The 19023-nt window shown below is 42.1% G+C and overlaps 1 protein-coding gene across 1 annotated transcript; it reads right to left on the bottom strand.

Moving 5' to 3' along the window:
* Positions 1 to 1187: 1187 nt before the first annotated feature.
* On the bottom strand, positions 1188 to 2082 carry LOC132654127 (vomeronasal type-1 receptor 94-like; the record flags this gene model as incomplete). Its single annotated transcript, XM_060383394.1, is given in 2 exon segments — positions 1188 to 1649; positions 1651 to 2082. Coding segments are annotated over 2 exon segments (894 nt in total), but the record flags the coding sequence as incomplete, so codon positions are not given.
* Between the last annotated feature and the right edge of the window lie 16941 nt (positions 2083 to 19023).

Genomic DNA, 19023 nt, shown 5'->3' with positions numbered 1-19023 from the left:
TTTGCTTGAAAAAAAAGTTTTCCTACCCTTTAACAATGGGTAACAATGGGTGGTTTGTCTATGCTCAACTGACACAGAAAACAACCAGAGATGGGACAACCAGGCTGAAGCCAAGAAGCAGTTCATTGTATGGGAACTATAGGCCCAGGGGACATCAGTCCAAAAGTTGAATCCCAAATTAACTTAAACAAGGCTTTTCATGCCCCCCTGTGTTGCCATGTCCCCTTGCATAGTAATCTAGATGACATACGTTTGATTGGCTTATTAAACTTCCTTATTACAGTCTGATAAACTGATTGTAATAAGTATAAGTAATGAGTATAATGAGTATAAATGTTTCCCCAAGCAACAAACTTTATCCCAATCTATTTATAGCAGAGGTGAAAGGAGGAAAAATTTGGTTTTAGAAGAAATGTAGTGTAGAGTGTTGAACCTTCAGGGAGCTGGCCAGTGGTGCTGGTCTTTCCTGTTTTCCAGGGCACCATACCTCAGTGACCAGTGCTGGAATTAACTACCTTGCACCGTAAGACTGAACGAGGTCCTGTGCTGTACAGAGGCTGTGTTTGGGTCAAAAGTTCTGATAACTCTGAGAATTTTAAATCTAGTTGTTGTTCGCATTGCTGTATACATCACATGTGCTTCTTGCACAGAATTCTGTTCTGAAAGTTCTGTGTACAATTCCTTTCTTTCTGGAGTATAGAACTATTTATGGCAAGAAATGCCTCCTCATTTAATTTGTCAAAATAGCTATACCACAGGAAATTAAAATATTGAAATGTGTTAGACATGGTTACATCCTTCAAAACAGTGTGAACTGTCCACGGCCATGATGCATGAGAGCCACCTCATAGGATTCCCATAATGATGCATTGAGGAAAAAGATAAAATAAAATAAAATAAAATAAAATAAAATAAAATAAAATAAAATAAAATAAAATGAAACAAAAATGCCCTGGTCATATCACAAAAGGGATGAGGTTTAATTTTCTGCTACATGTTTGTTACCACACAGGTTAAAGTAAATAATTTTAACAGAAAAACAAAAACAAAAACAGAAACACTGCTTCAGATTTTCATGTACGTCAAAGCACGTGAACACCATGCCATGACTGACAGTTCTGATGCCAGTGTATTGGGTCCTCTTATAAAGAAATAGGCCCATCAATGATCAATGAATATTCAAACATTTATGTCCTTCCACACATAGACCTGAAAAAGTTAATGACATGTTTTTCAGTTCTCATAAACACAAAAGGGCTGACTGTGGCATAGCTGTGGACCACAAAGAGTTGGATATAGTAAGATGTTGGATCATTCAGGAACATAGTTCTTGAGCAGGAGATAAAGCCATCCAAGATGGACATCAACACGAAGAAGCTCATGAGCAGAAGGAAGGCCCTGTTAGCTCTTTGCTCTGGGCATGCTTTTGGAGAAAGCCTGGTGCTGTGAAGATGCTGGGCCTGCTTCCTGTGCCTGCACAAGAGAGCCACCATGTACCAAGTCGAGATGACCATAACACTAATAAGAAAGGCTTCCCTGATGGCCATCAGTGTACAAAATGTGCTTTTCATGAGGTAACTCATGGGTAGGACAGAACAGGACCTAGTAACATACATGAAGTTATTTGAAGTCAAATTAGGAGTGGCAATAAATTGATACTAAGAGATGACTGCTAATGAGCATATAGAGGACACTCAGAAAAAGAAGGGCACATGAGATGTAATGGGCAGATTTGTGCTTGAACTTGGCTAGACAGGAGCTTCTGGGACTGAGGATGATGGCCTGGAGGACACTCAGCAGGCTGGTGGTACAAAGGGAGAGGCCCCTAAAAATTCTGTACAAGTAGACAATGAGTTTACATATGGTGTCATCCCATCCCCTCAAAGAAATAAAAATGTCCATGGCTATGAATGCTATGAACATTAGCATCAGTAGGTGGATTAGGGACAGCAGAACAATGTGCACCTCAGTGGGCCTGGGCCTGTGCCCACGAATGAACTTGAAGATGTAGAAGAGAAGAAGGAAGCTGTTGGCTGAGATCCCAATGCCAATTTCAGAGAAGAAGGTGTTCCTTATGTCAGAAGAGTGTGAAGTCATCTTGTGTGGAAACAAAGAGTGGATGAGGAGAAAAGTAAAACAATGACTCATCATGAGCAAGACCTCACACACCACTCCAGACCAGTCTTCTGGCCTCAGGAAAACATGCAGATGCTCCTGAATGCTTATTCCACTGAAGACCTCCATTCTACCTCACACCCCACAGACCATCCTCCTGCTCTCACTTGTCCTAAGCTGAGCCATGGCTGGACCCTGTGTCCCATGGTGGCTGATCTCCCTCAACATTAAGAGCTGCAGCAATTATGTGCTTTCATGTTTTGTAGGTTTGGGTTTTCCTAAAGCAAGAGCAGCATCTTACTTGGTTTTTACCCACAACATCTTGATGGCCAGGCACATTATAGACAGTTTTACTATTTTGGGTAGAGTCTGAATGAGAAGGATTGTGTAAAAGAAAAAAAAAAAAAAGAAGAAGCAGAACTTGCCAATAAAAACGGTCCCATGGATTGGGTATGCACTTGTTCTATTCAGGGCTATCTGTACTCTACTGAAAATCCTAATTTCTTAGAAAATTTCTATAGCAAATGTTGGGGGTTGTAATCTATGAATCCAGATGTTTCTGATTTTATTCATGATCTGCTGTTTCCTCCAAGTATGTCCTTGAATACTCTGAGGCCGGGTCCCAGCCACCTCCTCTTGAACATGTGAAGAACAGAGTGCTTGTGTCAGAGAGACACTGGGTGAGCAAGAACACACTGTTTACACACCAAACATGGGAAAATTCCAGCACATGATGGTGTCTGTGGATGTGTTGGCGGCTTATGTTTGTGCTCTGGGAGAGCTCAGGCAGCTCATAAAGACTGTTCAGCTCTGTCACTGCCTGAAACAAAAGATAAAAGACAAATCAGAAAACAGTAGCACATTGGCACGGAGTCCTTTCAGAGAACTCTGGTGGACGATTCAGTCTTTGATCGTTGCTCTGTATCTTCATCTTGCATGGTTCTGATCCCAGTCCAAAACTGTTCCAAGAGAAGGACAGGGTGGGCAAATGTCAGCAGGAGCATATACCGTGTCTTTCTCCTTCAGCGTGTGAAGTCAGGGAGTAAATAGAACTACAGTTATAACAGACTTGGAGCTGTCCCATATTACAGAATTAATTAAAGAAAAATGGTCCAACTCAGTCTTGAAAGGCAGACTCCATAGGAGTCAACATTCCCTCTCTCCATAATGGAGCTGCGATACTTCTCCACATACCTGATATGCTGGTCCAAGTTTATATTAGTAAGTGTGGTGTAGATGCTGTTGAATTATTACAGTTTATACTTACCAGGTACCTGATATGCTGGCTCCAGGTTTATATTAATAAATGTGGTGTACATGCTGTTGAATTATTGTAGTTTCTTTGATTTAGACACAGACTAAATAAACCACCATGACCAAAACCAAATGGGGTTGGGAAGCCTTCATTTCATTTTACAGCTTATAATCCATTGTGCAGGGAAGCAGGGTAAGGACTTGAGGCAGGAACCTGGGGCAAGAACTAAGGCACCTGTCACTGAAGGACACTGCTTACTAGCTTGGGTCTCATGGATTTCTCAGTCTGTGTTCTCTAGTATCCAGAACCCTGAGCCCAGAGCCTGCACCCACAGTGATGTGGGCCCTCTCACATAGATCACCAATCAAGAAAATTCATCACACACTTGCCCATAGACCAACCTAGTCGGGCATTTTCTCAGCTGAGGTTCCCTTTCCAATTGAGTCTAGTGGTTGATTTAACAAACAAGAGACAAAAACAGCTGCCACAGCTGACCCCCTGTCTACCTGACACTAAACACTTCTCTGTTACACTATAACTTTGTCTCTCAATTTTGTTGTTCCCAAGATATTAAACTAATGTCAACATTGCAATAGAAAAGTTCCATTTTTTAAAAGTTCAATCTCTCAAGTCTCTTTCCACATTTAAAACCTCTACAAAATATTCAACTCTCTAAAACATCTAGTTTCTCTAACATTTTCAAAGTCTCTCTAAAATACCCAGTCTCTCTAAAACTCCAAACTCAAGATAAATCTCCAAAATCCCTTTAAGTGTTCAGAGTCAAGAGACTTTGTGGGCTCCTGTAAAATAAAAATAAATATTTTCTTATGTGAAAGGTAAGAACCAGGGCACAGTCACAATCAAGTTCAACAAAGTCCAACAGCATAACTCTCAGTGCCAGGCTTCTGGGACTCACCAGTGATCTTCTGGGCTCCTCCACAGTGCTGGCAAAGCCTTCCACACAGCTGTCTCCTAGGTTCAAACTGGCCTCGCCCACAGCAGCTGCTGCTGGCATGTGATACTGACATCTCCAAATGGCTGGATCTGCACTGCAACGTGGCCTCTTGGCTCTCTTCAGGGACTCTATACAGTCGTATGGTGCCAAGTCACAGCTTCACTCCATGATCCCTCCATGTTTCAGAACAGTACCACCTGAGAAACTCTGTTTATTTGTTTGTTTGTTTTTTGAGACAAGGTTTTGTCTATGTAGCCTTGGCTGTCCTGAACTCCCTCTATAGACCAGGCTGGTCTTCAACACCTGAGAGACTCCTGAGCTATCAAGTTTGGCTACCAGCATGAGATGCAGCCGCAACAGTATTTAGACCACAGTGTCAGTGTGCTGAAGCTGAGAAAATACTTCAGAGGATTTTAATTGTTCCTGCAAGGCAAAGGTTTCATTTTAGTGGTTATTTTTTAATTAAATTTTTATTTTTAGTCTGTCAGTTCACATCAAATGTAGCTGCATTGTCCTCTACTATGGCCTGAGAAAAAGTTATCGGACGAGTCTGATGCTCTTTGGGTGGATGACACCTAAATGAACATCGGTACAAAGTCCCAATTTATTTCTAATATTAGAGATCAGACCTCTACTCTTGCCTGATGCGTCTAAAACAAAAAGGGGGAACTGTAGAGAGCTGCGGAATGCTATGCCTTAAAGATGGAGCTGGTCTCCGCCTTCCACCTTTCCGATGGTGAGTGCTCTCTGTCACGAACAATTCCACATTTGGCTAAGGCCGAGGATCTGGCTTGCTTTCATGTATGTGGACCTATCTGCATTGCCCACATGGCATGCCTGGGTTGGCTACCCAGAGGCTATTTAAGCTGTGGGCTGGCTTTCCCCAGGGTCCGAGGATTGTTCAAGGTTCCTGAATAAACTGCATTGAAAAAAAAAAAAAAAGAGTATGGGCAGAAGGAACAATGAATGGTTAGTGAAGATACATAACCTACGTATGGCCCCACGTTCAGTTATTTAAATGGAAATTAGCCTGTATTCCAAAAAACCATTTTGGCTGTTCTATTGATACAAGAGAGTTTGTCTTTTTATATTTTATGATTTTGTTTTTCCATGTTCTATTTCATGTATGGTGAGTTATGGTGAAATTTTATTTAATCCATAGATTATGGATATAGAGATGTGATTTGGGAGCTAAAAACAGATTTATACCTGGTTAGAGCATTTCTTAGACATTGTATTATGCTTTGGTTACAGGGGACAATATGTGTTTGCATTTTAATAATGGTTAGCTGCTAAATGATCATAAAATGTGTTATAATAGAACATGCCATTATCTACAAATATAGTTTTGAACCAAGAATGCTGGAACAGTTGCTTAAAAAAGAAGATACAAGAGGAGCATTCTCACATCTGATTGTTTTGTTGTAGTTGTTGTTTTTATTTGTTTTTTTGTTTTTGTTTTAATAAAAGTGGCAAATTGTAAAAAAAATAATGTTTTATATGTTAAAAAAACAAAAAAAATAAAAACTTAATTAAATACACAAAAAAAAGCTTAACAGTATAATATTAAAGGACAAAAGTTTTATTTAGCACTAAACAGAGAACTAAACTTAGCCTGTAGCCCTCAGCAAAAATGGACTATTCTGGCCATACCAAATCTATAGGCCAGAATGTAACAGCATTAAATACTTTATTTAGGTATTAGCAGCCAGGCATATGTTTTATATAATGGTTAACAATGATCTGAATATAACCCTGGGCTAACAAGGAACTGTATTCCTTTTTGTCCTGTAAAAGAGCATAAGCAAACATTTTGTATTGAAGAATCTCCAAAAAAAAAAAAAAAAAAAAAAACCTTTTTAAATGAAGAACAACATATTTTATAGGTTTTTTTTTACATGATACATTGTAATAACTGCAGTTTTTGTTTAATTGGCTCATCTGCCAGAAGAATGAAAGGGTCACATCACAGAAGCAACCCATCTTTGCTTATTCTTAATGTCAGCTTTAATTGGTCTCTACCTGTTTCATCCTTTTTCAAATCTCTCGGCATGAAGATGAGGGGCTGTGGGTGTGTTCCCACAAGGTGCCTGTGGCTGAGGGTACTCTGTCCAGTGCTGTGGGTGAGAAATGTCCATATCTTTCCCCCAAGCTCAAAGTGTTTGCCACTCCCTCAGACAGTCAGTGAGGGTGCTGTTCTGATGAGCAGTTACACATTTCATTGGAACATTTATGCTCTTAACCCAGAATCAAGAAGTAAGATTAATCCTTTCCTGTGTATATTTTCCTTCTGTTTATTTTGGGATTTTTTTTCTGAGTCAGGGTTTCTCTGCATAGCACTGGCTGGCCTGGAACCTGATCTGTAGACTAGGCTGGCCTTGAACTCAGAGATTCCCCTGCCTCTGCCATCTGAGTGCTAGGATTAAATGCATGTGCCTCCAGCACCCATCTTATGTTGGATTTTAAAATAATATTTTATTCTTATAATTATTTTTTGCTTTGTGACTGTTGTGTGCTAGTCTGGACTCACTCCTGTAGCTCAGGTGGACCTTGAACTCACTATCCTGTTTCGACTTCAGGGTTACAGACTTGAGCCACCAGGCAAACCTCTGCTCGTGGGTTTATACAACTTACAGTTGTGTGGTTTATTTCTCCTCCTCCAAGTCATTGATGTGTGAAATGTTCTCTCATTTCACTTGTTAAATGCCCTTCCTTTTTGTTAACATACTGAAGAGTTTAAGTTAGCCTGGGTGACTCCATTTTGAAATAAGGATCCATCTTGACAGGGACCTGATCTCAGGTACCAAGAAATATCACAGAATATGCACCTGGCAGAAACAAGGTTATCTCTCTAAGCAATGGCAACCAGGAAATATCACAGAATAAATGGTTAGTAAAAAATAAAGACAAATTTCCTGGCATTTGTGATTATGTAAACAGTCACCTCTCCTCTGTGGCTTTTACCAAATTCTGTAAAGTCAAGGCATGAATCCTCCTGCTTTCTATCATGGAAACATGAACCCCTGCTTGCTGTCATGGAAACCCCCTTCTTAAAGTCTTTTCCTTTAAAAATCCTGCTCACTCAGGGCTCAGGGTCCCACTTCTCTACTGCTGTGTCAATGAGACTTGGGTCCTGAGTTGGATTGCTCTCGTCATGAAGCTCTCATGCTCTTGCATCAAGTTGTCTCCTGGAGGTCTCTGAGGATCCCATGATCCTTGCATTACAATACAGCCTGTTTGAGGTTATAGGCTTTACTCAAAGTGTAGACAGAACATGGAATAGATCTTCTTTGATATTTCTCTTTCCAACAACCAGGTTCCAGTTATTATTTTTTTTTTTTTAGATTTTATATAAGTGTCAACACTGAAATTACTGTATTCCAGGTGTGGGTGGGGTTCATGTTTGTGACATTCCCTTGCTTTGAGTGACAGATAACAGTTTTCCTGTGTGAAGTACGCCTCTAAGTGTGTGTTCTGCTCTGTAGTGTATGCCTCTGGGTGTGTTCAGCTGTGTAAATTTTTCACTGTATGTTCCGTTGTGGGAATCGTTTCTTTCTGAGAGTGTTCAGCAGTGTGCATTTTGCCTCTGATTGTGTTCAGCAGTGTGCATTGTGCCTCTGAGAGTGTTCATCATTGTGAATTATGCTGCTGATTGTGTTTGGTTGTGTGAAGTCTTCTTGTGAGTCTGCTCAGCTGTGTGACTTGTGTGACTGAGTCTGTGTTCCATCACATGAAGGGTGTTCTGAGGAGGTATCTGATTAGTCTCCAATAAGCAGGCATGCTGCAAGCCCTCAGTTCCCTGGAGTAGATCAATAGTACAGCTGAGTAACTATCTGTGACTAGTTTACTATTTACATTTGGCTATGATATTTTGAGCACAGATAAAGCACTTTGTTTATGGTCTCTATTCCTTTCACACCCCTAAGCTTCATCTTTCATAAGTAACTCATCAAGTTTGTGCAGTGTGTCTGACTGGCATGGCAGACATTCAAGGTATTCTTCATGTTCTGACTAGCACTCCTTGGCACAGGGAGGCCATGACCTGATCCCACATCCTGATACCTCTAGACTAGACAGTGGCTGCTCCTACCTTTGACTATTTTAAATTTGGCCATAGGAACACCATTATGCAAATGACATTATGGTTCTCTGCATATCATTTTAGCTCTGTGTATTTGTGTGTGTGTTCTGCATCCTGTGATAATTTATTCTCAAAACAATGTTTCCTTGTGTATTTTTTCAAATATAAACAATTGAGGCATTCATTTATTGAAAATGTCATAGTTGCCACATATTTAAAGTAATGGTTGTGCCAGAGAGTTGGCTCAGCACATAAGTAAACTGTTTTCTAGAAGACTCAAGTTCAATTACCAACATTCACACTTGGCTGGCCCACAACTGCCTATAAGTCTAGCTCTAACAGTAATTGACACATCTGGGCTCCAAGAGCATCTGTGCTCAAGTACACACACACACATACACACACACACACACGCACACACACACAGTTAAAACTTAAATCATTGTTCAAAAAATTAAAAACAAACTATGCATGGTGACAAACACCTTTGTTCCCAGCACTCAGGGAGGCAGAGGCAGGTGGATCTCTGTGAGTTTGAGGTCAGCCTGATCTACAAAGCAAGCCCAGAAGAGCCAGGGCCACACAGAGAAACCATGCCTCAAATTCCTAAATAAATAAATAAATAATAAAAAGTAAGGTGCTAATGCAGGTCAGATGAAAGACATCTCACAGATCTCTGTGGAAAACCCATTGAGAAAGATAAACCTCATGTGATATTTGAGTGGGAATGCAGTTTAATCTTCTTTTACACACTTGCCATCCACAAACAGAGTAAACAGATGTAATGGGAAAAGGATGTTTTCACATATCAGTTTAAACCTTGAAACGCTCCTACTATGTCATGATCCATAGCTCTGATGACAACATATTGGATTGTACTAAGGGATGATACCCATTCCTGAATAATCACATATTTACTTTCCTGTCCCACACTGACCTCAAAATTTTAATTATATGCTTTTCAGTGCAAATAAACACAAGGGGACTGACTGTGGCATAGCTATGGGACACAAGAATATGAATAAAGTAGAATAGTAAGCCATCTTTGAACTTCATTCTTGTTTGCAAGATAACAGTCTCCAAAATGCAGAGAAACACAAAGAAGCTCATGAGCAGCAGGATGGTCCGGGTGGCCCTTTGCTCTGGAGATGCCTTTGGAGAAAGGCTGGTGTTGTGAAGATGCCAGGCCTGCTTCATGTGTCTGTACAAGAGAGCCACCATGTACCCACTGGAGAGGACCATGAGACTAATAAAAAAAAGCTTCCCTGAAGAAAAACAATGTGGAAAATGTGCTTTGTCTAGAGTGACTCGGGAGTAGAAGTGAGCAAGACTGAGTAACAAACATAAAATTATCTGAGGTCGAATTGGGGATGGCACTATTTGATACCAGGAGGTAACTGCTAAAAGACATGTAGAGAACACAAAGAAAAAGGGCGCAGGAGATGGGATGGGGAGATTTATGTTTAAACTTGTTTAAACAGCAGCTTCTAGGGCTGAGGATGATGGTCCAGAGGACATTCAGCAGACAGGCAGCACAAAGGGAGAGGCCCCTCAAGAACCTGTGTAGATAGAAAAGGGATTTGCATGTGGTGGGGTCCCACCTCCCCTGAGACATAAACATGTCTGCAGCTATGAGTCCCATAGTTAGCAGCATCAGTAGTTGGGTCAGGGCCAAGAAACCAATGGCGAGATCAATGGGCTTAGGCCTGTGTGCACCAATGAGCCTGCAGAGGTGGAAGAGAAAAAGGATGCTGTTGGCTGAGATCCCAATACTCATTTCAGAGAACAAGGTAATTTTAATGTTTGTGTTAGTGTGGAGTATGCTGGCTTTATTCATTGTGTGTGCATTTGCAAGTATCAAAAGTCTGAGGAGAAAAGAGAAAACTCTTCATTACAAATACAGGGAATGAAGCATTACCCACCAACACTGAGCTGGCAACAAGATGTCAATTCATCCCAATTATAACTTGTCTAATTGGAACTCAGCTCCAGCTCACACCCCCTTGAGGCCATCCCCACAGTCCCCACTGTCCCCACTGTCCTGATGCTTCTCAAGCAAAACTGAACTGTGCAGATCATTGTGGGGCTTCTCAGAATACAAACTTTCTTGTACATTAAACATTTCCACAAGATATAAAAAATTTTCCACTCCTGGCGCACATGTTTTGTTTATTCAGGGGTAATAGCGGCATCTCACTTGATTGTCAGACACACGTGCACAGGGTCATTTCTCTCACTGCCCTCTTCACTGCTGGCCAAGTATTCATTCACCTTCTTTTTCATTCATTCATTATTCATTCATTTTCTTTGTCTCTTTCTCTTCTTCTCTCTCCCCTTTGTCCCCCTTACCTCTGCCTCCTCCTCCTATTCCCTCTCTCTCTCTCTCTCTCTCTCTCTCTCTCTCAGTTTTTCAAGTCAGGGTTTCTCTATGTAGTCCTGGCTGTCGTGGAACTCACTCTGTAAACAAAGATGTCCTAGTACTTGGAGATCCACCTGCTTTTGCCTCCTGAGTGCTGGGATTCAAAGCATGCACCACCACTGCTCAGGCAAATGTTCTTAATAAACCTCCAGAACAAATAATTACCAATTTGGACTCTGAATTGAATCCTACTGACTCTCTGCCATTTCTTCGAGGTGTGACCATAAGCACTCAGAAGATGAGCTCCATTCAGCAACTCTGGAGCATATGCACAGTCAAGGAGCCCCTAGATGTGAGGATGCTACATACACACCAAGCATGGAACTGTTTCTGGCACAGAGTGATCTCTGTACAGGTCACCTGCTGGTTTTCTCATGCAGTGGCCTGGGAGACAGAATGCAGCTCTGTTAATGACTGATCAGCTCCTTCCCTGCATGAAACAGAAAAGACAAAGATGACCAAAAGGCTAGAATGATGGAGCCAAGTTTTCTTTCCAGAGAGTTTGAAATTCTGGCCTTTCTCTGAACTCTTCTAAGTGACTCTGCCTCCAACCTATGAATTTAATCTCCAGCCAAGAGATCCAGTATGGTGTGAGTTCAGGGTGAGCATTCTCCTTTTTTTTCCCTCTTTTGACAGGCAAAATCAGGGTAGTAAACAAAACTACAATTACAATAGACTTAGGGCCATCTCATTCTAAGGTCACAATTAAATGAAAAGTGTCCACCCAGTGTTGAGGGATAGGCTCCACAAGAGTCTTAGGTCTCCATCACCTTCAAGTTGTAGGGGACTTTGCCAGACTTCATGGATGTAGGAAATTCAGTGGGCATTTTATGTAGAGCTCATCATTTCTTTTAATGACGATTAAATACACACAAAATATATAATATTGTAAAAAGTTTTCCAGATACACAGTAAAGAATTATCAACTGAAAATCAAGGGTGTGAGATGAAATAACTTCATAATTTTTCTGACCATATTGCACTGTAATACAGTATACTGACAAGAAGCAAAAATGTTTTAAATGATCTAAGTATTTGTTCTTATATCCACAGATGAGTGTAACCCTCACCTCTCAACAAGAAAACTTCTCTTTTTCAGGGGACAGAGATCAGTAAAGAAAACCACAACTGATCAATATGGAGAGCTGTGGATCCCAGTCTCGGTGGACCCATCTACCAAAAAACTCCGGCAAGCAAGGCTCAGAGAACATTGCTTCTGAAGATGGCATGGAGAGATTGAAAGCAGGGGATTAGGGAATTCCCCGTGAGATTGTGTCTCCCGGTAGAGTTAAGGAGCTACAGCAATAACCTTACCCACATGACTGCCTGAACAGGAGCTAAACAAGGACAACAACACTTAGACATGCCAAGATACAGGAAAACCACTGCTCAGCCCTTCTCAAAGAACTACAGGAGACTAAGGAATGCTAAGAGCAGGATCAACAGTCCAGGGAAGAGTACACCAACTGGTAGTCCAAAACCAAATTATCAGCCCTGAAAACAGGCAAACATGTCACATTATACAGACTGAGCAGGTCACAGTTATGCATCTGAGACTATATATGTTTGTAATGAAAATTAGAGGAAAAATGGCCCATGAGGCTGGAGGACAGCATGGGAAGGATATTTGGATGGGTTTTGAGGGAGGAATGGGAAAGGACATATTACATCATTATATTAAAAGCTTAAAATTCAAAGAAGTATTTATAAAATGAGGGAAGAGGGAAGATGTTAAAATTCATAAACACTTGAAAAGAATGAATAATTCAGAGCTGAAAATAAATATGTGATAATAACAGTTGATAATTTGGGCTTCCTCACCTAAAAGCTCTATAATAGCAACACAAAAAGCTAGTTCTTCAAAAGATTGGTGGCCACCAGGCACAGAGAGTCATGATTAAGCTCTTCAGATTTTTCTTTCTGTGAATCTGTGGAGTTCCTCATAATGCCCTTGCTCCTCCCTGACCTCAGTCTCAATGAAGAGAAGTCAGGGGTGATGGAGAAGGAAGGACCAGGAAAGAAAAGGAAGAAGAGGGGGAAATTCAGTTCCATCTTCAGGTGACATAGAATAACAGTTTAAGGCACACAGCCAATATGGTTGAGTCTGTGCCATGATAACCCCAGAAAAATAAACAGTAATCAAGCCTTCAGGACAAAGAGTAGCAGTGCACACTAGCACTCAACCTGAACATCAGCTTGTGACCTGTGTGCACCCATAATCGTAGCCGTGGGTTTGATAGACACACCTTTCATGGAGGATAAAGTACACACTGGCAAAGTTTTAAAAGTTTAAAAACCTCAAAATATATGCATTCATTAGCAAATACTAACAAAACAATCCTAATACATATTTCTCTCCTATCATTTTTATGATGCAGGTTTTTTTGTTCAAGCGAATACAAACACACACATAAATACATACACACACAAACATGAGAGCTAGGGGAGAAGAGAAAGAGGAAGAGGGAAAAGGAGAGGGAGAAGGAGAGGTTGAGGAACTGATTTTTACAAAGACATGACATTGTCAACCCAGGGAGAGGGTTGTCAACATCTGTAGAGTTGGGTGCAGGTTGTGCTATTTTTAGGGTGATTTCAGTAAATACAGCCCTGTAAAATGTAGATCACTTAGGGTAGCCAGGACATCTCAGGAGCCTGGAATCCTCAGCCATATTCATGGCATCATGGCTTCAGGAGATCATTGCTTTGAAGGCACTGCAGAACCTTGTTAGTGTGGAGGAGAAAGTTCACAGTTGCTTCCTCTCTGCAGAAAAAGCTGAGGAGAGTGACACCATGTCATGAACTGTGAGCACCAGCTTGTCTGGAGTGAGACAAACAACAGCCTTGAGCCACCTGCCAGCTCCAGGCTTTGCAGCTACCTCAACTGTGCCTATGTGAATGTCTATAGAAAATTCTGGGCTAATGCATCATTCGTATACAAAGCATTGCGGTGACTAAAAACCCTTCGTAGAAAAACCGCTGAAAGGGGTTACCTTGTCCCTCTTCCCAGATGGTAGTGCTCACATGAATGCCTACTAGCCCAGCAAAGGAGATCAGAGAACATGACAGCGACTTCCTACCATCAGAAAAATTACGTAAGAAAAGCCTTTTGCACAACAGTTCAGGCTGCCACAGCCACGTGTGTCCTTGGGATTCAATTGCACTGTGCCCTAAAATTAGTTTTTATAGCCTGGTCTATCAGGTTTCCTGCAGAAAAAATTGGTGTTCTGTACACAGAAAAAGGACCTGGATTTGTGTAATAGGTTCCCTGTGAAGAGGCCACATTGGGGACAAGAAGGAAAGGCTTAGAAGGTAGAACAGGAGAACAAAATACACCTGGAGCAAGAAATATCCATAAGATTCTTGAACATTCTCTGTTAAAGCAACTATGAAGGCTTCATCTGCTCAGGGCAACAAGGTTAAAGCCCCCTGTTCTGCATGGAGTCAGGAAGCCAGGACTGTAGACACTGTGTCATCCCTCAGTTACCTGAATCATGGACAGCCTAAGATCCATGACATCACAAAGAGGCCTCAAACAAGTGACCAGTGTTCAGCACAGCAGTGGCCTGAGCTTGTGACCTGGAGGGAAATAGAGAGTGAAAAGGGGACAGGAACCCCCTCTGCAGAGGCCACTGCATGCTGGGTGCTTGTGGCCCTGTGGGTGCACTGCAGCCAGGGAGGAGAAAGGCAGGGAGTGATGTCTCTGTCCTTCTCTACAACTTGGGTACACCTGCCCATTCCCGGAAGCTGAGAGGCTGTATAAAGAGCATGTTTATGTCTGGGCTGAGCAGAACCTGTCCTCCATCATACTTACGAAGCTGTCCTCGTGTTCCTAACCCTCAAATGGCTCACCTGTACAGTGTCACATCACTGCCCCCCCCCGGCCTCCCCGTGCATAGTGCACAGAGGGGTTTGGAAGGTAGAACTGGCCCTGTTTCATCAAAGTAGGTTGTGTTTAGCATGGAGTTACACTGGGCAGTACTCTCTAACAATTCTACTTGGAAAGCTCAGGAAACAGTGGGGGAGAAGCCACCAGAGCCTCAGAAGAGGCAAACCATCACAAGAAGGTATAAGAGATGTGTCCAGAGAGACCATGAAGTAAAGGAGCTGTGGGGATGTGATGCAGAAAACTGTGAAAAACACTTGGCCTAAGGAATGGCTAAAACTCTTTTTATTGTCCTCAGATCTCACCCTTGCAGTGAGACTGTTGCAGTATTGCACAACAAAGGAATGAGATCCCAGAGAAGCCTCCTCACAGACCTGACAGTTTTGTCACAGATGACTGCTGTTACTACAGGGAACCAATTGTTGTACAAGAGAAACTTTTCCTGACATAACCTTGATATGGTGGTGTCCATGATGGAACAAGGGATAACATCCTTCTTACCTAGCAGCTTTGATGCTCTCTTTATAACAAAAAGGGAGATAGGTTTCTGTTCATCTGTTCCTAACCCCATGCAAAAACTCAGCTTGTGAAACTGTGAGAGCTAAGAGCAGAGACAAGGCCTAGAGAGAAACAAAACCTCGGTATTTCCATTATCTGAGCACTTTGCAATTGTCTCTCTCAGGCTCTAGGAGTCATAAATTCCTGTTCTTAGAATCCAGAAAGGGGAAACCACCACCAGGCTTAACATGGCCTTGACATCTGATAACTGGCAACCTTGTCCCTTACCTGAGACATCCCAGTGGGCAGAGCCCAGGCTAAAGGCAGCCTCTGAGTTCTAGGATCTATAGATGAACTGGGAGTGAACCACAGCACGGTGTGGGGCTGTCTTCTGTGGGGCTTTGAACTTACACCTTCAATTCCTTGTAAAGATTCAAACCTCTTAATTATTCAGACCACAGAAGTCAGATACAGTGTTGAGGACATTACATTAAGCTGTGGGTTTAAGCTTTCCTGGATAACATGAGGAGAGCTACAGGAAACAATAAATCAGGAAATTGATTGTGTGATGGAAGTGCTAACACAGAAAGTCATTTACTTTAGAACAACATGCATGCAAACCAAAATGTATTACTATTCTGGAAGCAAGAAAAATTTTAGGATTTACAGAATTTTAGGAATTACAGAAAATGAATATCCTAAGGAAAAATCATGCTCATTACCAGTGCAAAAACAGTCCCCAGTGCTGAGGCTGTCGGAGTTCAGCATCTTATCTGCAGATGCTGAAAACGTCCTGTAGCCCAGTTCTTCTTCTTCCACAGTCTGCCTGGGACCTGAACACCTTCGGATTCTGCCCTTGGGTGTAGAGCACTTACACAGATGGACATGGCAGGGGCAGACTCTGCTCCTAAGGAGATCCTGCACAGCTAAGGTGAAGGGGTCTTTAATGCATGTCAGAAGTTTGTTATTGCTGTGTCTATAGAAGGTGACAATTTTCCACTGGGGAGCATGAAGAAGTGGCATCCCAGGGCGGTGTCCTGTCTGCCTGTTGATCTTACTCCCTGTGTCCTGATAACAGCCATCTGGGGAGGGCTGAACACGGACTTTAGCTGAGTTATCTTGCAATACCTGTGGGAGGGATCAGAAAGTTTGCACCAGACAGGCAACTCTAGCTTTGCTCACTTTGAACCTCTGATCTAATCAGTCCCAGACCATTATATAATTTTCACTGTGTCTGCTCTGAGATGAGAAACTGCTGGTCCTCCCATGACTTCCCATGGCTCTGAGGTTCTCCCTAAAGTGTTAACAGGCAGCCTTTCCCTGGGTCAGTACTCACACAGAGAATACGGTTTCCGTGTAATATTGGTTCTGTGTGCCTCAATTTTCAGATGCTCAGGCTCAGGATTTGAACTGTCTGGCATTTACAAGCAAATGTAAAGAGAAATAATATGGAAATGTCGAGGGACAGACACACAGCTTGGCCTTTGGTGAAGCAGCCATGGGCAGATGAAAGTGGCCAAGGGTGGGGTTATCCTAAAATCCTACTGTTTCTTCCCGTCCACTCTCTGATTTATGTTTGGTTTTACGATGTGAACTCTGTGCCTTATTCCAGCTGCCCTGCCTGCTGCTTGCTGCCATGTTTTCCCACCACAATGGTACCGTTAGCCAAATGAACTGGAACATTTCCAAGAGGTCAAGAAAGACCTACCTAATGAATGGTTTCGTAGGAAGCCAGTGAAGTCCTGAATGAATGTGTGTTATTTCACACTGGCGGGGCTGTGTCAATGACCAATGGCTCAAACCCAATATCAAGGGCAAAACCTTCTTTGAAGGAGGCTCAGTAGGATGGCAAAGCCTTCCTCTGGTCCAAACAGGAATGTTCTCAGTGTGTGTAGAAAATATCCACCACAGCTTCCCCCTTCCCTGAAGCTTACAACCTGAAGACTGCTTCCCTACAGAGGCAATCTGCCTGAGATTAACTAAACCTGCCTTATTTCCCAGCTTCTGCAATAGCCTGTGTATCTGTTTGCTATTGCAGACCACTTCCCATTACAAGTGAATACCATATACACACTGAGCTTCTGGGGTGCTGTATCCACAGCACAGAGATCACAAGCCAGCTTGTATGTGTGTGTGTGTGTGTATACGCCTGTCCTTCATTTCCTCACCATCCTTAGTGTGCTGGGAACCAAGCTGTGCAAGGATGTGGCTGAAGCCAAGGCTCAACATTATCAGATGAGGCTTCACTATATGACAACATTAAAGCATATACCAGCAAGTTGAGGGATGAAAGCAAGGACAGGAGTGAAGGAAGAATCTGATCACTCTCTGGCAGGTTAGAAATGTGGAGGCCCCATCTAATAAGCAGTAGTCAGAGATCACAGGTCCAAAGGTCAGTAAGGATAGAGCCGCCAACCTAATCAACTGTTTGTAAAATACAGAACTGAACCTGATGCTAAGTTACCAACCCATGTAATTTCTACCACCAACCCCCAACCAGGAGACAGAGATCATAGCAGGAAGAGTTTAGTTCATACCCAAGCTTTGGGAAACAGGATAAAGAATGTCTGTCTCAAAAAACTTTCCCTAAGGAGAAGGTTTCAGCAGGTTTATGGAGTAATAGACAGACTATTTCAGCACATGCCATCATGCCTGGTCTCATCCTTTCCTTCAAAATCAGCTTTGAATCTCCCATCATGTGTCCTTGTTAGCACACTGACTCTAAGGATGGGGAGAGTAAGTACCACAACTCCTTCTCCATAGAATATGAAAAAACCTCTTGAAAGGATAAATGCAGACTAGACAAAATGGAGAACAACAGCGGTAGCAGGGTTTCAGGCTCAATGAAGGGGGGGGGGTATTTCCAGATGCTAAAGATGTCTGTTTTTAGTAGATTTATCCTGTATTCTCTGTCTATATGAATAAGTATATACCATGTGTATCTTTCTGCTTCTGGGAGAGCTCACTCAGGATGTTCTTTTCCAGATCCCACCATTTTATTTGCAAATTTCATGATTTCCTTGATTTTTGTCCCTGAGTAATATTCCATTGTGTAGATGTACTAGAATTTGTGCATCCATTCCTCCACTGAGGGGTATCTGGGCTGTTTCCAGCTTTTGGCTATTACAAATAAGGCTGCTACAAACATGGTTGAGCAAATGTCCTTATTGATAAAAAGATGTCTCTTTTTATATGTGTATTATTGTTTTCTTTCTGTGATTCTGTTAAAGTTGCTATTACATGAGTTTGAATCAAAATAGTGGGAGATGAGAGGTGCATCTGACTCTACCAAGGGACTTGCATTTCTTAACCTGCTAGTAACCTGTCATCTCAATAGATTATAATATACCCAGAAAGGAGTTATCCACAGGGACATACTATGATCCCCTTTCTTAAGGATAAATGTAGATGGGCATGTCAGCACCATGAACCAAAAGGAGCCTTCTGTTCCCGGGCTTTGGGAAAGTATGAAGCCTACCTCCACATATACAGGCAAACAATGGGCTCTTTGGTGCTCATTCCTGGACAGTGATTTCCTCCATGGTAAACTACAGCCATTGCTCAGTTTTGCCACTGAGAATGCCTCATGTTATTCTTTAATAAATTCTTGATGTCTTCTCTACTATGCTCTGTGGGAAGTCATTCAAATAAAATCATCAAGTTCAGGGAAGCCCTAGGAAAAGCACCTTGAGACCCTCGCTTCACAATATCCTATCACTGGACCCTGAGAAAAGGGAGCAAAACTAAACAATGATGTTCTCCCAAGACCACATGCAGAGTTCCACCTGGCTTTCAGTTTTGACACTGTGCACTTAAA

The sequence above is a fragment of the Meriones unguiculatus genome, chromosome 5 (genome assembly GCF_030254825.1).
Source record: "Meriones unguiculatus strain TT.TT164.6M chromosome 5, Bangor_MerUng_6.1, whole genome shotgun sequence".
Taxonomy (NCBI): Eukaryota; Metazoa; Chordata; class Mammalia; order Rodentia; family Muridae; genus Meriones; species Meriones unguiculatus.
Note: the sequence above shows the minus strand (reverse complement) of the source record. Positions and strands in the feature narration are given on the sequence as shown.